Genomic DNA, 24,698 nt, shown 5'->3' on the forward strand with positions numbered 1-24,698 from the left:
TTAATTAAACTCTGGAATTCGTTGCCAGAGAATGTGGTAAAGGTGGTTAGCTTAGCAGAGTTTTAAAAAGGTTTGCACGGCTTCTATATCTCTCCACACCAGACATCACCACGGAGACCCAGGCCAAGGTATCGGCCTGCTTATCTGACATTGCTGCCTGGATGTCCAACCGCCACCTGAAGCTAAACATGGCCAAAACCGAGCTCCTCGTCTTTCCACCCAAACCCACCTCTCCTCTTCCTCCACTCTCTATCTCAGTTGATAACACCCTCATCCTCCCCGTCCCATCTGCCCGCAACCTCGGAGTCATCTTCGACTCCTCCCTCTCCTTCTCTGCCCATATCCAACAGACTGCCAAGACCTCTCGCTTCTTCCTCTTCAACATCAGCAAAATTCGCCCTTTCCTATCTGAGCACACCACACGAACTCTCGTCCAAGCTCTCATTACCTCTCGCTTTGACTACTGCAACTTGCTCCTCACCGGCCTCCCACTTAGCCATCTATCCCCCCTTCAATCCGTCCAGAACGCTGCCGCATGTCTCATATTCCGCCAGAACCGATACACTCACATCACCCCTCTCCTCAAGTCACTTCACTGGCTTCCGATCAGATACCGCATTCAATTCAAGATTCTCCTCCTTACCTACAAATGCACCCGGTCTACTGCTCCTCACTACCTCTCTACCCTCATCTCCCCCTATGTTCCCGCCCGTAACCTCCGCTCCCACGACAAATCCCTCCTTTCAGTTCCCTTCTCCACCACTGCCAACTCCAGGCTCCGCTCATTCTGCCTTGCCTCACCCTATGCCTGGAACAATGTTCCTCATCCGCTACGCCAAGCCCCCTCCCTACCCATCTTCAAATCTCTGCTTAAAGCTCACCTCTTCAATGCTGCTTTCGGCACCTAACCGTCCGTGAAATATAGTATGCCCTATTAGTCGGACTCTACACTTGTCTTTGATCGGTCACTTGTCTCTAGATTGTACACCTGTCTTTTAGATTGTAAGCTCCTTGAGCAGGGACTGTCCTTCTATGTTTGAATTGTACAGCGCTGCGTAACCCTGGTAGCGCTTTAGAAATGTTAAATAGTAGTAGTAGTTCTTAAAGGAAAAGTCTATAGACCATTATTAAAATGGACTTGGGGAAAATCCACTGCTTATTTCTGGGAAAAGCAGCATAAAATGTATTGTACTTTTTTGGGATCTTGCCAGGTATTTGTGACCTGGATTGGCCGCTGTTGGAAACAGGATGCTGGGCTGGATGAACCTTTGGTCTGTCCCAGTATGGCAATACTTATGTTCTTATGCACTTATGAATCGTCTGGTGGTGTTTTTTTTAAACATTCTTTTTTGCAAACTGAACCTAGTCCTTTTAGGTGGGATTCAGACCTGTAAATTTTATTTAGTTCCATGGGGTTAAATTGATTTTATTTCATTTAATTGTTATTTAATTTTTAGATTGGTAGTGAGCGATTTTAGTTAATAGTGATTTAGTTTAGTTAGAGATCATAATTAATTTCAATTGGATATTATTTTATTTTTAGATTGAAGAATAGAGGGGTGATGGTTGATCTTATTTTGTGTACTGTGCTATGCCTGGAGATTATTTTATTAGGCATGTAATCAAATCAAATGCATAAAATAGATAAATTGATTTTATAAGGTACACTAATGAAGCAAGTACATGCTCATAAACGCACATCTCTAGCAGACACAGACTGGAAGAAAAGTTTTATTAAATCAGTTTAATAGAGCTTTAATATTAATTGAGCAATAAGTCAGACAAACTACAGAAGAAATTTGATTTCAGGCAATAAACTAGTTGTAAAGAAACTTATCCTAATTTTAATTGCATTGACAGTTTTTCCCCATGGAGATTTCCAGGAAACATAGCATGTGAAATAGCTCATAGTATATCTCTCAGAAACTAATGAGACTCTATAATCAATGTGATCTCTGTGCCTTTCAATAATTATGGACCAGGATACTTTGGGTAGTAGTTGGTTCTGTTGAGATCTGTTACTCCCGGGGGCATCTGCACAATGCAAAATTTGTGCAGAATTTCCCACCTGCTCAGAATTCTGCATTTGCTGTCCACAATTCTATGCAAGCACCGGTGTCGGTGGATCTCCTCTATCCCTCCTCACTTCACCACACAGATCACAGCAGCAAGAGGAGGAGGTGAAAGACTGTGTATCAGGCCACGTCCTCTTCCTCTGCCACCCAAAGCTGTGTAGTTCAAATAAACTATGGGGCTGTGTGGTTTAAATGAATAGTCACGCTCACAGGATGGCAAAGGAGGAGGAAGATGCAGTGGCGTAGCTACGTGGGGCCACAGGGGCCTGTGCCTCTGGTTTTTCTGGCGGGGGTCCCTAACCCCCACCAGCTGAAGCGTTGTCCAGCGCCGGTTTCTGCCTGCACTGCTGTGTCTTCCCCTCACGCCCGGCATGCTCCTTTTAGTGAAACTGAATTTCACTATAAGGAGCGTGCAGGATGTGACATGAGGGGAAGACAGAGCACGGCAGGTAATGCGAGATTGGCGCTAGACAACGCTTCAGCTGGCGGGGGTTGGTGACCCCCGCCAGTTAAGGAATTTCTGTGGCAGTAGGTGGGGAGCGGCAAGGTGAAAGGGGAGAGTGGAGGGGGGGGCAGAGGCGGTGGGGAGGCAGACCAAAATGTTCCCCCCTCCTTGGGCTCTGGCCCCCTCCCACCACAAGGTCTGGCCACACCCCTGGGAGATGCAGCTTGATGTGTAACCAATTCGCTTCCTTCTCTTGCCACTATGATCAGGAAAGGGAGGAAAGAGCAGCAGACTGAGATAGGGAGGGTGGAAGAAGGAAGGAATAGCTGGATTAAACCGAGGAAGGTGAGCTACAGGGTTAGGAGTCACTAGAACAAGGAGGGCCACCGAGGGGGGGGGGGGGGGGATTCCCTGGGCCTGGCTCTGGGTCCAGCCAAAATTCCCTGCGTGCTGGCCAGGACCCAGATGATTGCATTAGCGTGATATCGTGTTAATGCAATCATCCAGGTCCTGACTCCCGGAACAGACAGGAGCAGGAGAGGACAGACCGTGGGAGCAGGCAGGCAGGAAGGAAGAGGCTTACCAGCTTGCTGAGCCCGGGGGGGGGGCCTCCCCCCCTTGGAGGCAGAGGCAAAAAGGTAAGGGGGAGGGAGCAGCTGCATGAGTGTGTGTGTGTGTGTGGGGGGGGGGGGGGGGGGTTCCGCCCCGAGCTTGGCTGTGTCTTTGTCTGCCCTGGATGTATGCCTTGAGGTGAGTAGGGGTTGCTGGAGAAAGCAGGATGTGATTTTCCATAGAGGTAGGAGATGCTGGATCAAAAGGGGAGGGTTTATCACTGAAGCCTTCTGGGTTTTGAGTGTGTCATGGGGATAAGAGTCACTGGAGCAAATGGGAGGGGGTTGCTGGAGAAAGCTGAATGTGTGTGTGCTATGGGGGTCATTGGAGAAATATAGGGGTGCATGCCACGGGGCTAGGGGGCTACTGGAATAAGGTGGAGAATCACTGGAGCAAGCTGGAAAGGGTGTGCCACAAGGGTGCCATGGGATAGAGGTTGCTTGAGCAAGCTGGGGAGAGGATCGCTGGAGCAAGATGGAAGGAGTATGCCACAGGAGTAGGAAGTTGCTTAAGCCAGCTAGGGTGGGGGTCCATGGAGCAAGCTGGGGGGGGGGGGTGCCATGGAGATGGGGATCTCTGAAGCAAGTCAGGCATGTGGTGGGGAAAGAACAAGAGGTGTGGGTATGTCTAGTGAAGGGAAATCTTGCCTCACTAATCTAGTACGTTTCTTTGAAGGGGTGAACAAATGTGGGTAAAGGTGAGCCGGTTGATATTGTCCCTGGAGCAGTTTTTAGTGGGTACTGCAGTGCACTTCAGGCAGGTGAACCCAGGCCCATCCCCCCTACCTGTTACACTTGTGGTGATTAATGGGAGCCCTCCAAAACCCACCCGATACCCACTGTACCCACATGTAGGTGCTCCCCGTTACCATTTAAGGGCTATGGTAGTGTTGTACAGTTGTGGGTAGTGGGTTTGGGGGTTTTGGGGGGCCGAGCACCTAAGGTAAGGGAGCTGTGCACCTGGGATCAATTTGTGAAGTCCACTGCAGTGCCCCCTAGGGTGCCCGGTTGGTGTCCTGGCATGTGAGGGGGACCACTGCACTATAAATGCTGGCTCCTCCCACGACCAAATGGCTTGGATTTGGCCGGGTTTGAGATGGCCGCCATTAGTTTCCATTATCGGCAAAGACCAATGGCGGCCATCTCTAATGTGAAACAATATGGGGTTAATTATCCCCTAGGTTCTGCCCGGTACTATAGTTTAACTGTCTAGTACCAGGTGGAGTGCCGGCCGTCTTGGCGGGCCCGGCGCTCCGAGCGTGGCCTGGTCATCTGGAGGGTAGCGCCGGCCATTTTGGCAGGGCCGGCGCTCCGAGGGTTGCTCCAGCCCTCTTCTTCGGGGCGTGAGGGTTTGCGTCGGGGGGCCTGTGGCGGCGTGGGAATGAGGTTCACGTCCGGGGTGTCTGTTGCTGTGTGCCCTGCTGGCCTGCGCGATCCTGGAGCGCTGCTGTTCCGCCTCAACTCCTGCTCGGCCGGATTAGACCCTCGCAGACAGACTCCTCCTCCTCCAGGCAGACCAGCCAACGGGAGGCTCTCCTTGCCAGCTGATTTCTTCTGCTCCTGATGGTGGGGGCTATTTCAGGAGCTTCTTCTCTCCACTTCACTGCTTCGGCTTCTACTTCGGTAGGTTTGCTGTGTGCTCTGGTGTGTTTCTCTACTATTTTCATTGCTGTCTACCTCGGTGCTGACCATTGCCTGAACTCGGATACTCTCTGCCTGCTGCCTGACCTGACCCTTGTCTGAACCCAGGCTATTCTCCGGCTGCTGCTAAGCCCTGCGTTGATTCCATCCTTCTAGCAAGCTGATAACTAAATCTGAAGAGCAAAGTTCATAAGAATATGCAACATCTGATCCCCTGAGGACGCCGGTCTCGGTGAAACAAGGTCTCACGTTGAGAGAGATGCTGAGAGAGACGCTCGATCTTCAGTATTGTTTTTAAACCACAGAGCACTGGACACGTATATAGAGAGCAGCACAACATCACGAGGACCTGGCCGCTCATCTTTTCCATACCGAAAATATTATGGACTTAAGATAAGTGAACATTACCACCAGTCCTTGTTTTATAATTAACAGCATTCATCAGGGGTGGAGAATGGAGGCAGGTCAGTGCCGTGATGTTCTAAAGTTGAAGTGCTGATTAGCTCTCGTGGCTTACGATATAGGCACAACAACACTGACTGAGCACTGCATAATAAAATACAACAAAATATATACTGTATCATCAAAATACTACTGTGATTATGTGTATGTTACTCTGGTATTACGTGAATATCCTATTAAATTTTAACTGCCAGACCCTTGACCATTCTTCTAACTTTCGGAGATCCCTTCTCATCGTTTCTACTCCCTCCAGGGTATCCACTCTATTGGCTATTTTCGTGTCATCCGCAAAAAGGCACACCTTTCCTTCCAACCCTTCAGCAATATCTCCCACAAATATATTAAACAGAATAGGCCCCAGCACCGACTCTTGAGGAACTCCACTGCTCACCTTCCTTTCCTCCGAGCGGATTCCATTTACTACCGTCCTCTGCCACCTGTCGATCAACCAGTTTCTTATCCAGTTCACCATTTACGGTCCTAAGTTCAACCCTTTCAGCTTATTCACGAGTCTTCTGTGGGGGACCGTATCAAAGGCTTTGCTGAAGTCCAAGTAGATTACATCTAGCGTGTGTCCCTCATCCAGTTCTTTGGTCACCCAGTCAAAAAAAGTCAATAAGATTCATTTGGCAGGATTTTCCTTTGGTAAAGCCATGTTGCCTCGGGTCCTGTAACCTGTTGGTTTCTAGAAAGTTAACTATCCTTTCTTTCAGCAGCGACTCCATTATTTTTCTTACCACCGATGTGAGACATACCGGTCTGTAATTTCCCACTTCTTCCCTGTCTCCACTTTTGTGAAGACAGACCACATCTGCTCGTCTCCAATCTCACAGAACCTCTCCCGTCTCTAAAGACCTATTAAATAAATCTTTAAGAGGTCCTGCCAGGACCTCTCTGAGCTCCTTCAGTATCCTGAGATGTATCCCATCCAGCCCCATAGCTTTGTTCACCTTCAGATTCTCCAGCTGTTTATAAGCTCTTTCTTCTGTAAACGGCGCAGTATCCACTCCATTCCCAGACGTTCCCTCAGCAGCCAACCGCAGTCCTTTTCCAGAATTTTCCTCCATGAACACCGAAGAGAAATAATTGTTTAGCACGTTCGCTTTATCTCCATCACTCTCCATATAGCCATTCTCATTATCTTTCAGTCACGCAATTCCATTCCTATCTCTTCTCCTTTCTCCAATATATCTGAAAAAGGTCTTGTCACCTCTCTTTACATCTTTAGCCATTTTTTCTTCTGCCGTGGTGGGAGATCATTCAAGCAAATTAGCAGCCCACCCTGTCAGAGGCTGCTGAACTGAGGCAATAAATTCATACAGACTCTGCCCCACTCTGGTTTCAATGATCTTCATGCAGCAAGTTTCTCGCCTTTACTTACCTGCAGTAAACAGTTGGAAATAAAGAGTTTGCGTCCCCTCTATGAATGATGGACTTTTTAGCTATCTTTTTAATATTGCATTGGAAAAATTCAGTAGAAGAACAAGAAAATGTGTTTCCTAAGGATAAAGGTAATGTCCTACTGTGGACTAAAAACTGCTTGAAAGATAGACATCATAGAGTAGGGTTAAATGGTCAGTATTCTCAATGGAGAAGGGTAGATAGTGGGGTTCCAAAGGGGTCTGTGTTGGGACCCCTGCTTTTTAACATATTTATAAATGATCTAAAGATGGGAATAACTAGTGAGGAAATTGAATTTGGTGATGACACAAAGTTACTCAAAGTTGTTACATCGAAAGAGGATTGTGAAAAATTGTAAGAGAACTTTACGAAATTGGGAGACTGAGCAATGAAATAGAACAGCATTCCTAGATTCAGTGTTCAGCTTTCAAGGTTTTTGATACTTTAGTCATTTTCCAGGGCTTGTTTTTCTAGCTGCCTAGTGTTTCTGATGTAATTCATATGGTCCTGTTAACACTCTAGTGCCCTTTTACTTAAGGTTGTCTGAAATGTTTTGCCTTTGTCCACAATAATTAGGAAACAGAACCCTTTTTGTTTGTCTGGAATTTTCAAAGAAAGATCTGAGAACTTGACAGCAACTGATATCATCCAGTGCTTTAGATTTACATTTATTTTGTTGTTTGCACTTGTCTTTTCTTTATCTGTAAGGTTTTTCTTGCTTTGTTTCTATTGTTCTTTTCAGCCTATACGTAAATGTATACAATGCTCTTTTGTTTTTGCTTACAGATCATTAAACCAGTCATTTATAAAGACAGGCTTTTCCTGTTCCAGTGCCTGAGGCTGGTATCTTTCTCCCTTTTAAATATTCATTTATTTCAGAAGGAATTTTGCCATAAACCTTTTCTCTGCTAATGCTGGCTACTAATGTCAAGTTTTGGAGTTTAAAGTTTTATTAATCTGGATCTTTTATTTTTATTCTTTTTTTTTCCTACTGGTCGATATTCAAAACAATTTATGTATCCAGAAAAGGCCGTTGACCGGTGAAATCACATGTTTGGGGCTATTCTCTCATTTTCAGCAGCAGTTAACTATTTATCGCTGCCAAAAATTAGCAGTTAGTACCCAACAGTGGCATAGCCACAGGTGGGCCTGGGTGGGCCAGGGCCCACCCACTTAGGGCTGAGGCCCACCCAACAGTAGCACATGTTTCACAATAGCTGATGGGGATTCCAAGCTCTACCAGCTGAAGACTTCCCCCTGATGGTAACGAAAATGCTGCTCTCCACGATACTGGCACCTGCGAATGCTCTGTTTTCAGCGCATGCCTGCTGCAGAGTGCCAAGGTGGAGAGAAGCATTTTCCCACCAGCTTAGATATTTTTTGGGGGGAGGGGGAGAACACTTGGTGCCCACCCACTCTTTGCCTAGACCCACCCAAAATCTGTTGTCTGGCTACGCCCATGGTACCTAAGTGAAAGCCGGCTATTTGGGGGGGGGGGGGGGGGGAGAGTCAGCACTTAACCGGCTAGATTAACCGCATAAATAGGACCACTTAAAAGTCAATCCTGTCTTGATGTGTTGTCCCATAGCCGGTTAAGTGCTGAATATCGACATAAGCTGCCATTTCTTAGCCGGCGCTGCATAAACCGGATACTCAGTGCCAAAAGCGGGCATTGTCCAGCATTGAGGGGCCCTTTTCCTAAGGCATGCTGAAAAGTGACCTGCGCTAGTGTAGGCACGTGTTTTGGATGCACGCAGGCCCATTTCTCAGCGCGCCTGGAAAAAAAGGCGCTTTTTTGTGGCTGAAAATGGACCTACGGCAAAATTAAAACGAGTGTGCGTCCATTTTTGTCCTGAGGCCTTACCACCACCTGTTGACTTAGCGGTAAGTTCTCATGTGCTAACCGGGCGGTAAGCATCAGTGCGCATAAACTGCTGCTTACTGCCGGGAAGCACCACGTGGTAGAAAATATTTTCTACCGCGTGTTTTGTACGCGCCTCAAAAGTGAAATTACCGCCCAGAGCATGTTGTAGCCGGGCGGAAGTTCCAATTTGATGCGCATTGGATGCGCATAGGCGTCTACGCGCCTTAGTAAAAGGGTCCCTGAATATCCAGGAATAACATCGGCAGCAATCAGCAAAATGCCCACTGTCACTGGCAGAATACTTACTCCTAGTTTTTATTTCAGCAGCTATACGCATACTCCAAACCAGGCTGCTGCATAACACTTAGCAAAGAAAAACAAGGCACAAGATGTTTGCAACAGCAAAACAGAACACAACCCAGACAAACACTGTAAAGTCCAAAACAAGTCTTTGTTCAAGCACATCCCGAGGTGGCCACGTTTTGCATCAAGGGTTAACATAAACAACTAATCGGGGTTTCACAGCCTTTGCCTTGGTAATGACACTAAACTTCCAAGATGACAGTTCTCATTAGGAAACCAGAAAAGACAGGCTGTGATTTTACAGTGCCACCGTCAACAGCCACGTCGGGATTTGCTTGAATAAAGACTAATTGGCAATAATTAGAATTTATACGCATAACTCGCTAATCATATTCTGTAATGAGCTGCGCCTAAATTCTAAAGCATGCAGTTTCAAAAGGGGCATGGTTATGGGTGAGGGAAATGGGCGGTTCGTGGGTTTTCTAAAATTTATGCACGTAGTTACAGATTATGGCCCAGTGCACGTAAATTTACATGCTGGGATTCACTCCACGTTTTCATTGGTGTAAATGGACGCATGTAGTTTTAGGCGTTGGGATATCAACTAAGCATATTCTATATACTGCACCTAAATGTAGGCACTGGTTATAGAATATGCTTAGGTAGAAATTTTTTTGCATGGATTTTTTAGGCACCGTATATAGATTCTGGCCCTATATTTATTTATTTATTTGTTATATTTGTATCCCACATTTCCCCACCTATTTGCAGGCTCAAGTTGGCTTACATAGTGCAGTAGAGATGATCGCCAATACTGGTAGGGACAATACAAAGTGAAGTTATGGTTGAGTAGTGAATAGTGTGATAGACACATTAGGGGTCATAAGAAGGAAGAGTTGGGTTATGTCCAGTACAAACTTTTATATTGTTGTGTTGCGGGGTTAAGGCATTTAGGTTGGATCGTTAGGTTATGCCTTTTCGAACAGGTTAGTTTTTAGGAGTTTTCGGAAGTTTAGGTGGTCGTATGTTGTTTTCACGGCTATTGGTAGTGCATTCCATAGTTGCGTGCTTATATAAGAGAAGCTGGATGCATAGGTTGATTTGTATCTGAGTCTTTTGCAGCTTGGGTGGTGGAGATTTAGGTATGTTCGTGTTGATCTTGTTGTGTTTCTGGTTGGTAGGTCTATGAGGTCTGCCATGTATCCCGGGGCATTGCCGTAGATGATTTTGTGAACCAGGGTGCAGATTTTGAACGCAATACGTTCTTTGATTGGGAGCCAGTGTAGTTTTTCTCGTAGAGGTTTGGCGCTTTTGAATCTTGTTTTTCCGAATATAAGCCTGGCTGCTGTGTTTTGAGCAGTTTGGAGTTTCTTTATGGTTTGTTCTTTACATCCCGCATAAATTCCATTACAGTAATCTAGATGGCTTAGTACCATGGATTGTACCAGGTTGCGAAATATTGAACCCAGCACCCCAGCCCACTACACTAACCACTAGGCTACTGCTCCATCTCATTTGCTTGAGCATCTTACCAATTGTTATTCTATAAAGCCTTACGTCTCACTTCAATAGCACCTATCTGAAAAGGGGGTGTGGCCAGTGGCTTGGCTGGGCATTCCAAAAAGTTGCATGCGGATTTACAGACTTCGCCCAGAGCACACCTGAGTTTGGCTCCAGCATTTACACCTGATTTTAGGGGGCATAGGTACGGCACCCAAAATGTAGCCAGGGGATCTGCACCAAATGTTATTCTATAAATGGCACATTCCCTTTATAGAATAGTGCGTAGTGCTCAAGATTTCTGGGATTCAAAACCACCACAAAAAGTAAAAGATGGAGTTTTGGAGCCCAGCACCTTAATTGGCTCTCCTTGGAGCCTTTTACTAAGCAGCGGTAAGCCCGATGCAGGCTTACCGCTCGCTAAACAGGAAGTACCGCTGGGCTACTGTAGCAGCCCAGCGTTATTTCCCACCCCTAACGCGCCATCATTTTCGGTGCAACAAAAATATATTTATTTTTGTAGCACCGGAATGTACCCGGCAGTAATCGGGCAGTGCCACACTGCCTGGTTACTGCCGTGTTAACGTGGGAGCCCTTACCACCACCTCAGTGGGTGGCGGTAAGGGTTCCCCCCAAAATGGCTGCGTGGCAAGTGCTTTACTTGCCGCACGGCCATTTCCTGCAGGGCAGCGAGACTTCCCTTTTACTCGCTGCGGATTTATAGGTATTTTACAAAAAACTCGATGTTCACTGGTCTGTTTGTGAAATACATTGCAAATTTAAAGTGTCATGACTGGGACATCTCTTTTCTGATCTGTACTAAAATGGGGTTGTTCATGTATCTGATTAAAACATGAATGGACTGGTAATCTCAGATGCAAGATTGTATTATTCTTTTTAAACAAAAGTAAAAACATCCCTCTTAGCCAATTCATTTTTTCCTTCACAGAAAGGAAGGGGACTGGGTTCTTCTGGCGGTGGTGGGGGGGGGGGGGGGGGGGGGTGAAGGATTGAAGATCCTCTGACTGCCTCTGCTGGACCTCCTCCTCCATCATCTGCAGCATCTGAGTGATGAGAAGCAGCCTGGCTAGCCAAAACTGAAAGGATAGCTGGTCAACATAGAAAGTAGCAAGTTTGAAGCAGAAATTGATTTGATTTGCTTACTTTATTTTTTGTCTATTAGATTGTAAGCTCTTTGAGCAGGGACTGTCTTTCTTCTATGTTTGTGCAGCGCTGCGTACGCCTTGTAGCGCTATAGAAATGCTAAATAGTAGTAGTAGTAGTAATCTCAAGGAGTATCAACATTCCATGTAGAACCCCAAAGAATTGCAAGATTCTGGAATCCTAAAGAGTGACAAGATTCCATGCAAGATTCGTAACCACTTGTAACCACTCGCCTCCATCTACCCTCCTCTCCTCCTTCCTGTACACATTAATTGATTTGATTTGCTTACTTTATTTTTTGTCTATTAGATTGTAAGCTCTTTGATCAGGGACTGTCTTTCTTCTATGTTTGTGCAGCGCTGCGTACGCCTTGTAGCGCTATAAAAATGTTAAATAGTAGTAGTAGTAGAAACCTGGCAGCATGCTTACTAGAGTTTAGTTTGATTTATATTTCACTTTACTATGTTTGTACTCAGACTAGATCATAGTGGTATAAAAATAACATTTCACAATAAAATATAGGTAATAACATAACAGCCTAGAATTACATTTCAGCTTCAAGGAGTGGTGTGGTAGCCGTGTTAGTCCACTTTTAAAGGGAATAAATAGAAATAAATCAAAACATAGAAAAGAAAATAAGATGATACCTTGTTTATTGGACTAACAATAAATCTTTTGATTAGCTTTCGAAGGTAACCCTTCTTCTTCAAGGAGCACATTTTAGGGCTCTATGTGGTTGTTTTGTATTTGGTTCAGGTTAGAGGTTGGCGTTTAGATGTGAAGAGAAACTGAACATCAGCCGCTGAGTTAGGTGCCAGATTTCAGGTGTTTTTGAATTATTTTATTTATTTTTTACATTTTGTTTGGCACAGATTGAGTTCTCTTATATTTGATATGGTGTTATATAGAATGCTGTATATTGTCTTTTGTCATGGGTTTAAATCACAGGTATTTACCCTGTTTCCCCGAAAATAAGACAGTGTCTTATATTAATTTTTGCTCCCAAAGATGCGCAAGGTCTTATTTTCGGGGAAACAGGGTAACATGATTGGATTATTGCAGTTCTTTACTCCAAGGCTTACCTCAATATCAGCTGCAGAGGCTACAAGCTGTTCAAAATACCCTACTACAGTAAAATTGCAGCTTCTTAGAGAAAATGGCCACTGCAACTTTTAGCAGTAGCTTCCTAGAATTTCAGCAGCCTTTTTAATTTCACAGCAACAGGACAAGACATCAGCATTAAGTAAATTAAGGGGAAGCCTTGATACAGCTTGGTGAAACATGAGTCGGCACAACAATCCCCCTACAACGAAAAAGAAGGAGACTGAGCAATACAGTGCACAGAATCTCCATTTACCTCCCGTAAGATAAGTACAGCATTCTAAGTAAGCTTAGTCCTTAGGGTTCCTAATACCCCCTTCTCCCCCTTCCCCCCATGTACCTTCTGTTGGGACACTCACCCAGTTTTAAAGATGTCAGGAGGCTGCCGAAGTCTGTGGGGAAGGGCAGCGGTGGCTTGACTTCAGCCTTTCCCTTCAATGTCCCGCCCTCACGGAAACAGGAAATACCTCATCAGAGGAAGGCGGGACACTGACGGGAGAGACTGGACTCGAGCTGCCGCAGCGACTTAAAATAATAGCTGAGCTTTAAACGCAGGGCGGCGTGTCCGGAACGGAATGGAAGGTAATATGTCGGGGAGTTGAGGGCGGGCTCAGCCTGGGGGGCGGAAGGTGGAAGATACAATTTGGAGCTAGGTCTTACTTTCGGGGGAGGCCTTATATTTAGCAATTCAGCAAAACCTCTACTAGGTCTTATTTTCAGGGGATGTCTTATTTTTGGGGAAACAGGGTATATGTTTTTGTTGTATTGTTAATTTTTACTGTTAAGTGTTAAAATGACGCATACTGTAGAACAGTGTTTCCAAAGTCCGATCCTGGAGTACCCCTTGCCAGTCAGGCTTTCAGGATATCCACAATGAATATGCATGAACTTGATTTGCATATACTGCCTCCATTATATGCAAATATCTTTAATGCATATTCATGGTAGATATCCTGAAAACCTGACTGGCAAGGGGTGCTCCAGGATCGGTCTTTGGAAACACTGCTGTGGAAGATCAATCTGGGATAGAGAGGAAGGAAAAGTAAAGGCTGTCTTTTCCAGGGTTGACGTCTTTCTTACAAGGTTAGAAAATTTTTTGTGATATTTTTTATGTGCAATAATCTAGTTGCACTTCATTGGCTAATAACTTCTTACGAAAATGAGCTCCTGTACTGTCTTACTTCATTTTGTCCAGGGGTCTTTCTAGCTCATCTTTACACAGACATATACAGTGTGTTGGTTCATACATACTTCTTAGGTGAAGGTGCCATCATGTGGTCATTTTATTCTTCTCCAAGATTCAGCTCAACCATGATTTTATTTTGTGCATTTTCATCCTCTTTAGGTACCTCTTAGTGGTTGTAGACTTTTTTTTTAAAGAGAGATTTCTTCATGCATCTCTACAGCCATTAATGCTAACAACTAAGTAATATCCCCCAAATTTTATATATGGCACTCAAAATTGTGCGCACAAATTTGGGTACATGCCAAACTGCGTATGCAATCTAATTGAACGAGTCAATTAATTGTGCACTAACAATCAATTCTTGGCGCTAATTGGAAACATCCTAGTCAGGATTCTGTAAAGATGCGCACGTAAAATTTTCCGTGCAGATCCAAAAAGGGGGTGTGGCCATGGATAGATCTACGCCTAATTTAGGAGCAAGGGCTTACATCAGGTTTCAGTTGGTGTAAATCCTCCGCCCAAAATTGCGCAAGCATTCCGGCGCTAAGCACTGTTCTATAAATGGAACCCACCGCAGTATTGTGCAGGGCCACCGAGAGGCAAAGCCGAGCCTGGATCAATCTTAAGGTCTCCACCGCCACCCTCTGCCCCTGCTGCCACTGCTCCGTTCTCCCTGCCACACCATCAGTCAAAATTAAAGTGATTGGTTGGCAGTGATAAAGAGAGAGCGTGCTCTTCTGGCCACGGGTTCTTCATCCTGCCACCTTCTGCCTCCTATGAATTAACTTCCTGATTCCGCACAGGCGGGACATGGCAGGAAGCAGAGGCACAGCTAGGTGGGGTGTCAGGGGAGCGACTTCTCCCCCATATGGACCTGATGGTGCCAGCGCCTGTTTTTCAGCAGTCATTCATGCCTATGTAGTGGATGCGCACGCCTATGCAGTCCGTTCTACTCTCCACTTAGCGTCACAAACTGTCTCTCTCAATTGCTGCTCCTTGGCAGCCAATGACTTTGAGGCAAGTAGAGGACCAGAGGGCGGGGGGGGGGGGGGGGGGTTAGAAGGGAGGGAACGATGTAGAATCTGACTGAGCGAGGCTGTCAGCTTGGCTCCAGCATCACTAAAAAAAAAAAAAGTGGCTTTTCTATGGCTAGCGCCAGGCCCTCCTTGGAGGTCGGGCCTAGGGAATCTTGCCCTCCACCTCGGTGGCCCTGGTATTATGTATGTCTAGTACATAGCAGCTGCAGTGTCATATTAGAAATGATCTACTTGATATTTTAAAGTCCTTGAGGGGCCAGCACATGTGCTGACCATTTAAGTGCTTTTAATTCCCTAGGCTGTAAAATGATATACTCTAGTGCTTAAAACAAGTCATTACAAGTCTAGAGAGCTTTTAAGGGTAATTTTATAACAAAGTGCCTATGGGGCTCATTTCTGAAAGAGAAAAACGTTTAAAGCGTGCCACAAAAACAACCAAATCAGTATTTTCAAAATCTGTTCTTAGATGTTTATGCAATTCATCTGCAGTGCATTCGAAAGACAAGAGGGCATGTCGGGGGTGTTTCGAAGGTGGGATTAGGACATGCCTAAAATGTGGACGTTTTACAGCCATAATGGAGCAAAACAATAACGTCCAGGACTAAAACCAAGACATTTTGGTCTAGACCTGTTTTCAGAATGAATAAGGCACAAAAAGGTGCCCTAAATGACCAGGTGACCACTGGAGGGAATCAGGCCCATCCCCCCCTACTTGTTACGTTTGTGGAGGAAACAGAGAGCCCTCCAAAACCCATCACAAACTCACTGTACCCACATGTAGGTGCCCCCTTCACCCATAAGGGCTAGGGTAGTGTTGTACAGTTGTGGGGAGTGGGTTTTGGGGGCTCAGCACCTAAGGTAAGGGAGCTATGCACCTGGGAGCAATTTCTGAAGTCCACTGCAGTGCCCGGTTGGTGTCCTGGCATGTGAGGGGGACCAGTGCACTAGAAATGCTGGCTCCTCCCACGACCAAATGGCTTGCATTTGGTCGTTTCTGACATGGACGTCCTTGGTTTCGATTATCGCCGAAAATCAGAAACGACCAAGTCTAGGGATGACCAAATCTAGGGACAACCAAATTTCAGGATTTGGACATCCCTGACCGTATTATCGAAATGAAAGATGGACGACCATCTTGTTTCAAAAATACGTGGATCGGGATGTTTTGCGAGGACATCCTCATCAAAACTTGGACGTCCTTTTCGAAAATGCCCCTCCACAGGTCCTCAAATCGTAGTGTAATGCTATTAGTAGCTAACCGAATTAGATGGTTAAGCAATCAAGAAAACTGTCTAGAACCGACTCAAAGATGGTGGGGACAGTTGTGTCAACAAAATAAATAAATAAAAAATATATATATTTTAAAAACTTGATATACAGTGGGGGAAATAAGTATTTGATCCCTTGCTGATTTTGTAAGTTTGCCCACTGACAAAGACATGAGCAGCCCATAATTGAAGGGTAGGTTATTGGTAACAGTGAGAGATAGCACATCACAAATTAAATCCGGAAAATCACATTGTGGAAAGTATATGAATTTATTTGCATTCTGCAGAGGGAAATAAGTATTTAATCCCTCTGGCAAACAAGACCTAATACTTGGTGGCAAAACCCTTGTTGGCAAGCACAGCGGTCAGACGTCTTCTGTAGTTGATGATGAGGTTTGCACACATGTCAGGAGGAATTTTGGTCCACTCCTCTTTGCAGATCATCTCTAAATCATTAAGAGTTCTGGGCTGTCGCTTGGCAACTCGCAGCTTCAGCTCCCTCCATAAGTTTTCAATGGGATTAAGGTCTGGTGACTGGCTAGGCCACTCCATGACCCTAATGTGCTTCTTCCTGAGCCACTCCTTTGTTGCCTTGGCTGTATGTTTTGGGTCATTGTCGTGCTGGAAGACCCAGCCACGACCCATTTTTAAGGCCCTGGCGGAGGGAAGGAGGTTGTCACTCAGAATTGTACGGTACATGGCCCCATCCATTCTCCCATTGATGCGGTGAAGTAGTCCTGTGCCCTTAGCAGAGAAACACCCCCAAAACATAACATTTCCACCTCCATGCTTGACAGTGGGGACGGTGTTCTTTGGGTCATAGGCAGCATTTCTCTTCCTCCAAACACGGCGAGTTGAGTTCATGCCAAAGAGCTCAATTTTTGTCTCATCTGACCACAGCACCTTCTCCCAATCACTCTCGGCATCATCCAGGTGTTCACTGGCAAACTTCAGATGGGCCGTCACATGTGCCTTCCGGAGCAGGGGGACCTTGCGGGCACTGCAGGATTGCAATCCGTTATGTCGTAATGTGTTACCAATGGTTTTCGTGGTGACAGTGGTCCCAGCTGCCTTGAGATCATTGACAAGTTCCCCCCTTGTAGTTGTAGGCTGATTTCTAACCTTCCTCATGATCAAGGATACCCCACGAGGTGAGATTTTGCGTGGAGCCCCAGATCTTTGTCGATTGACAGTCATTTTGTACTTCTTCCATTTTCTTACTATGGCACCAACAGTTGTCTCCTTCTCGCCCAGCGTCTTACTGATGGTTTTGTAGCCCATTCCAGCCTTGTGCAGGTGTATGATCTTGTCCCTGACATCCTTAGACAGCTCCTTGCTCTTGGCCATTTTGTAGAGGTTAGAGTCTGACTGATTCACTGAGTCTGTGGACAGGTGTCTTTCATACAGGTGACCATTGCCGACAGCTGTCTGTCATGCAGGTAACGAGTTGATTTGGAGCATCTACCTGGTCTGTAGGGGCCAGATCTCTTACTGGTTGGTGGGGGATCAAATACTTATTTCCCTCTGCAGAATGCAAATAAATTCATATACTTTCCACAATGTGATTTTCCGGATTTAATTTGTGATGTGCTATCTCTCACTGTTACCAATAACCTACCCTTCAATTATGGGCTGCTCATGTCTTTGTCAGTGGGCAAACTTACAAAATCAGCAAGGGATCAAATACTTATTTCCCCCACTGTAGGTTAACCACGATGGTAGAGGAATGATACTGAATCACAACTGTGAAAACATAATACAAGCAGTAAAATATAAAGGAGTGATACATGTACAGTTTAAGCCCTGTATTCTTCCTCAGTGCTGAATTCAAAACAGAGGAATATGGGGTGAATTTTCCCACCTGTTTGCAACAGGGGCGTATCTGCGTGGGGCCTCAGGGCCCTGGACCCCCCTACCAACCCTCCCCCTCCGTTGTTGTCACCTACCTTCGCTGGCGGGGGACCCCAACCCCCGCCAGCCGAGGTCCGCGTCCTCCTGCCGGCTGCCGTTAAAAGAATTCCGTCAGCTGGCGGGGGACCCCCAACCCCCGCCAGCCAAGCCGAGGTCCTTTCATTTCTTCTTCCAGTAAAGCTGGCGCCGAAAGTTTCTTCTGAGTCTGACGTCGCTGCACGTTGTACGTGCAGGACGTCAGACTCAGAAACAGATTCTGTTTCTGAGTCTGACGTCCTGCACGTACAACGTGCAGCGACGTCAGACTCAGAAGAAACTTTCGGCGCCAGCTTTACTGGAAGAAGAAATGAAAGGACCTCGGCTTGGCTGGCGGGGGTTGGGGGTCCCCCGCCAGCTGACGGAATTCTTTTAACGGCAGCGGCAGGAGGACGCGGACCTCGGCTGGCGGGGGTTGGGGTCCCCCGCCAGCGAAGGTAGGTGACAACAACGGAGATTGGCAATGGCAGCGGCTGGGGGGAGGGGGATCGGCAATGGCGGCGGCGGGGGGGGGGGGCTATAATGTGCCCCCTCACTCTGGCCCTGGCCCCCCCTACCGCCGCAGTTCAGATATGCCCCTGGTTTGCAATTAAGACTGTTCATAATAGAACCAACACTCATGAAAGAGACTAGATCACAGACACAAAAATCTTATATAGATATCAGTGTCTTGGTGGTCAGACCGTGGTGGAGACCTTGGTTTCTGAGGGTATTTCCCACTTGCTTGTTATTGCTGTATGTTCAATTTACACAACCCTTTGAGATTGTGTTTGGCTGTTTTTCAGTTTTTGAGGTATTAGTTTACAGAAGGTGGATTAACAGCCCATACTGTTTTTTGTACAATTGCATCATTTTATGAAGTCCAATGAAGTGCCCCCACCATTTCTTCCTCTTGTGGGATATAAGGGGCCCTTTTACTAAGCTGCGTAAGGGTCTATGTGCACCCAACGTGCACCAAAAAGGAGTTGCCGCCCGACTACCGTGTGGCTTTTGCGGTAATTTCATTTTTGGCACACATCCAATACATGCGGCCAAAAAATAATTTTTATTTTCGGACGTGCTTATTGGACACACGCAGGTCATTACCGCCCAGTTACCGCATGAGACTTTACCATTAGGTCAATGGCTGGTGGTAAGGTCGCAGACCCAAAATGGACATGCGGCAATTTTGATTTTGTTGCACGTTCATTTTCGGCAAAAATTTAAAAATGACCTTTTTTTACTGGCGCGCTGAAAAATGGATCGGCGCGCGCCCAAAACCCATGTAAGAGAAAAAATTCCAATCATTCAAATTTGGAAGGGCTCTAATTTTATTTTTTGTAAAGAAAAAAACACAGACAGTGGTATAAACTTCTGGAAGTAACATTGCATTCTTTTACCGCTTTCATTTGAGAAGGTCTTATTTACTAGGGGGTCCTTTTTAATAAGCCGTGCAGTACTGTGGGCGTGCGTTTTGGACGTGCGCTGGGCCATTTTTTTTTTACTGTGGCTGGGAAAAAGGTTTTTTTTTAATGGACTGGGAAATGGGTGTGCACTGAAATTAAAACTTACCACCACCCATTGACCTAGCGATAAGGGCTCAGACGCTACCCAGCCAACTGCTGATTACCGCAGGGAACACTCCCTGTGGTAGAAAATAGAAAATTATTTTCTACTGCGGGATTTGGCAACTCAGAATTACCACTGGGTGCCAGGGCCGCCAAGAGACTGAGCTGGGCCCAGGGCAGGGCCACCGCCCCCCTCAGGATCATCGCTGCTGCCGCCCACCCCCCCCAGGATCACCTCCATTGCTTCCCCAAGGATCACCGCTGCTGCCATCCCCTCCCTTCCGCAACTCCAAATACCTTGGCTGGCGGGGATCCTGAGGCCTCGCCAGCAGAAGAAGTCTTCCTCCAGTGCTGCGGTGCTCTTCACTCCATCACCTCATTTCCTACCATGCCCCTACAGCTGCTTTTTCTCTCACATCGTGCGTGCTCAGTTTCAAAACCGAGCATGAGCGGCCTGAGGGGAAAAGCAGCCACTTGGCAGGCAATGCGGCAGAGAGTGAAGAGCAGCGCTTGAGAAAGACCTCTTCTGCTGGCGGGGCCTGGGGGGACTCCCGCCAGCCAAACCAGAGGCCCTGGCCCAAAGCCCCCTCTCGCCTACTCCTGTCAGGACGCGATCACCTGGTCCCGTCAGGAGCAGGAGAGAGAGAGAGACCCTGGCACCGGGTCCCCCTGGGAGGCCGGGCCCGGGGAATTTTGCCCTCCCCTGCCCCCCCTCTCAGTGGCCCTGCTGGGCGCATGTGCTAGCCTGGCGGTAGCACCGATTTGGAACATGCTACCCGCGCATTAGCTCTCCCATGCCTTAGTAAAAAGGTCTCCTAGGTGATTCACTGAAAATGCTCGAAAGTTTGTACTCCTGCTTGCTGGCAAAGGATAACTTCTTTCCCCCATAATTACACAGCAAAATGAGCAGAACAATATTGGGGCATTCCCAATTAACCTAGGTCAAACAGAAAAGAAATGCATGGAGGTTTTTTTCTTTATCATCAAACACTGAAATGCTAATTCTAGATTTCTAGTATAATTTCACCTTATTGCTTTAAAAGAAGATGCATGAATTTCAGATATACTGGTTTCTCATTTAGGAATGCCCCGAAGACACATATTCGGGTCAGAGGATTAAATGGGTCTCCTGCATTCTATTTCTGAGCCGAAGGGAACACGAAATTGTGGGATGTTAATCTTTGTACTGCAGTTATGCGACGGGATAAACTACATTTCTACAAAAAGTTCTTTAAATTTCTTCATTTGCTTCCAGTAGAAAAAAACAGCCAGTCAGCTGAGAAAACCTGAGTGTCCCATTAAACACGGAGCAATAAAGGCACACTGAAATAACGTTTAAAGTTTTTCTTAACTTTAAAGAAACCCTTCCTTTCATATAGCAAAAAAATGTAGCCAGAAAACATATTGCAAAATACCACGGGATATGCCATTTTGTTATTTGATTTAATGGTCTTTAACAGCGCACAGGTTTGAGAGTTATTCGTGCTAAGTTGTTGCTTGCCTTTTTATTTAGGTCACCACTCTGTCTTGTAATACCATACTTTACTCTGGCAAGAAATGGATTTTCAGCCACAGGAAATCCAGCTGTTACTGTCGCAGTTCCATGTAATTTACCATCTTTGAAAAGTACAGCAGGGGCATCTTTCATCAGTTGTAGGAACATGGGAAGAAGGTGTGCTGTTGGCAATAAGGTAAATGATGTTGATATAACTGATGAGGTGTGTCCCTGGTGTACCTTATTACATTGGACTATGGTAGTAAAAGCTGTCTTGCTGCTTTCTGTCGTACTCTGATTATAACAGAAAGGGGTTATTAGTAGTCCCTAGTGTTGCTTCCCAGTTCCATTTGCTCTTCATTCTCCACTCCGACCTGAACTTTGATAGTAGTGATGAGGTTGTCCAGGGCAGAGAAAGGCACGCGGGATGTAAAGAACAAATCATAAAGAAACTCCAAACCGCTCAAAACACCGCAGCCAGACTGACTTTTGGAAAAACGAAATACGAAAGCGCCAAACCCTTACGTGAAAAACTACATTGACTCCCGATCAAAGAACGGATTGCCTTCAAAATCTGTACTCTAGTGCATAAAATCATCTATGGTGAGACCCCGGGATACTTGACAGACCTCATTGACCTTCTAGCCAGAAACACCACAAGATCAACACGCACATACCTAAACCTACACCACCCAAGCTGCAAAAGAATTAAATACAAATCAACCTATGCATCCAGCTTCTCCTTTATAAGCACGCAACTATGAAGCGCACTACCAATCACCTTGAAAACAACGCACGACCTATCAAACTTTCGGAAATCACTAAAAACTTACTTGTTCAAAAAGGCATACCCTGATGACCCAACTTAAATGCCTCGATCCCACAACACAATGAAACTAAGATTTGAATTGATCACAACTCAACCCTTCCTCCTTATTCCCTGATGTGTTTATTCTACACGAACCTTCTACATTGTCACTCGGTATCTGCTATACCGAAACTGGCAATCGCCATCACGGTTACTATGTAAGCCACATTGAGCCTGCAAATAGGTGGGAAAATGTGGGATACAAATGCAATAAATAAATAAAATAAATAAATTTGGGGCCTTAAACACTGAAAGCTGGTTGGGTTTTCAAGATGGCACACTCAATATCATTGTGATCAGTGCCTCCATTGTTGATATCCTAAAGATCTAAAGATGGTTTTCAAGAATAGGATTTTCCTACCCCTGTTCTGGTGAATTGAAGTTAGAGCAATGTGATTGTTCAGTGACCATCACATTACTACATAGAGAAAGCTGAGTTTACCCATGTGTTCTTGTCTTATTGTAGGAATTTCACAAGATTGCCTCATTTGGCAGGGACAGAACAGAATCTTCTCCTTGCAAAGCAAATCCAAGCTCAGTGGAAGGAATTTGGATTGGATTCAGCTGAGTTGGTTCATTATGATGTCCTCTTGTCCTATCCCAATGAAAGCAACCCCAACTATATCTCAATCGTTGATGAACATGGGAATGAGGTAAAGTTACTGCTCTGGTACTGTGGTCCATTCAGTAGTGAGATGAAATTCACACTACTCATCAGTTTTAGTAAATCTAGAAGTCAATAACCAAAATATTTGGCAAATGAGGACTCCTTTTACTAAATTGTGGTAAGCAGCAGCAAAGAATGCCGTATTGCGGAGTGTGCTCAGGTGTCCTACGGTAATCTTGGGATCAGCATGTGCTACCCATGTGCTAAAAAATAACATTTTTGTGAGCTCTTACCTCCTACAAAATAGGTGGTGGTAGGGGCTCACGCACTAATGGGAAAATTAGTTCCTGGCCGTTAATACTGAAAATGGAAATGTCGGCCATTTTGCCCCTGTGGAAAAAATGGCCTTAGCATGCTGGAATGACCCAAATAAAGATGAGCTAAGGCCACTTTTTATGCAGTTTGGTAAAAGGCCCCCCTGTGGAGTTAGCTGGATGCATTTTCAAGTTTAAAAGTATATCCTTCCCGCTCCTACCCCCCCCCCCCCCACTTAAGAGGGAATGTGATTTAATGAGATATCCAAGAAGCATAAAAACATCCATTTTAAGCCTTTTTTAGAAAGACAGCATAGACGCCAATGAGCTTTTATAAAATAGACTTCCGGTATTTTTCTTCGATAGTGTGCAAATGTCACCAATGCATTCACATCTGCTCAGAAGCTGGTGTACTTTGCGTGTGTACCCACATATTTTAAAAATATGCACATACATTCCAATTCTGTGTCCATTCCACCAAGTCTGTGACCCTGGGAAACCCCTACATAGGTAAAAGTCCAAGCAATTTTATATAGGGTATTTTCCACACATAAAGTGGAGAATTGGCCTAGTGGTTAGAGAACCAGTATTGTAATCCAGAGGTGGCCGGTTCAAATCCCACTGCTGCTCCTTGTGATCTTTGGGCAAGTCACTTAACCCTCCATTGCCTCAGGTACAAACTCAGATTGTGAGACCTCCTGGGACAGAGAAATATCCAGAGTACCTGAATGTAACTCACCTTGAGCGACTACTGAAAAAGCAAAATCTAAATAATAAATAAATAAAACCAACTTTCTGCCAGATTCTATATAGCATGCCCATCATTCTGTGTTGAAATTTAAGTGTATTCCATAACATCACATAACCTAATTGGCTTAACAAGCTAATCAGCATTGATAACAACACCTAATGAGCATTAATTGGCAATAATTATAATTTACACACACAACCTGCTAAGCATATTCTGTAATGAACTGCACCTAAATTCTAATGTGCGCAGTTCAAAAGGGGCATGGTTATGGGTGGGAATATGGGCATTTCATGAGAGTTCCAAAATGTATACACTTAGTTATAGAATATGGCCCAGTGTGCATATATCTATATTTTTGTTAGTGTAAATGGAGGCATATAGTTTTAGGCGCTGGGATATCAACTAAGCATATTCTATATACTGCACCAAAATCTAGGTGCTGTTTATGGAATACGCTTAGGCGCACAGATTTTTTAGGTACCTTATATAGAATCTGGCCCTTTACGGGTAATTTTATGCATGGAAAAACCTTTCTAAAATTACCCCCAAGTGACTAAATTTTGAGGGGACAAGGTGTAGCGTACATGAAATATACCCAGATAAAAAGAGTGCTGGGCGCATTCCACTTTATCCACTCAGTGCTAGATAGACTCTGAACAGATATTTTGGAAGAAATTCTACAAATGGCGCTGTTTATGGACTATTGGTTAGTGCCAAGATCCGTGACAAACTCTAGGTGTGAGTATTAATACCAGCTGAACCCTGGTGTAAATCCTCATGCCTAAATTAGGCGCAGATTCCCCTTATTCTATAACAATGTGCATAAATTGCAGGAACAACCCTGATCCGCCCTCACCCCCTTTTTGGAGCCACGCATACATTTTACGTGTGGATCCGGTTGCGTAAATATGCAGACGCAAATTTAAATTGAAGCCAATTAGCACCGATGACTGATTGTTAGGGCAGGGGTGGCCCAACCATTAAGCCACCTGAGGCGGTGGCCTCAGGTGGCACTCTTTTGGGAACGGCATCTCCCCCTTCTTTCCTCCAGGCCATTCCGGAGTTTACCTTCTTCAAGTTCCAAAAGCCATATGGTGCCCTGCCACCGGTA

General features: G+C 45.5%; 1 protein-coding gene across 2 annotated transcripts in view; it reads left to right on the forward strand.

Annotated features, from left to right (window-relative positions):
- LOC115468446 (N-acetylated-alpha-linked acidic dipeptidase 2-like) overlaps positions 1–24,698 on the forward strand; it is a 128,065-nt gene that overhangs the window by 27,916 nt on the left and 75,451 nt on the right. For both annotated transcript variants that reach the window (XM_030200165.1, XM_030200164.1), the window contains one exon: positions 22,382–22,568. In XM_030200165.1, coding sequence (XP_030056025.1) covers positions 22,382–22,568 — 187 coding nt within the window. The remainder of the gene's footprint in view (positions 1–22,381; positions 22,569–24,698) is intronic.

The sequence above is a fragment of the Microcaecilia unicolor genome, chromosome 4 (genome assembly GCF_901765095.1).
Source record: "Microcaecilia unicolor chromosome 4, aMicUni1.1, whole genome shotgun sequence".
Lineage (NCBI taxonomy): Eukaryota > Metazoa > Chordata > Amphibia > Gymnophiona > Siphonopidae > Microcaecilia > Microcaecilia unicolor.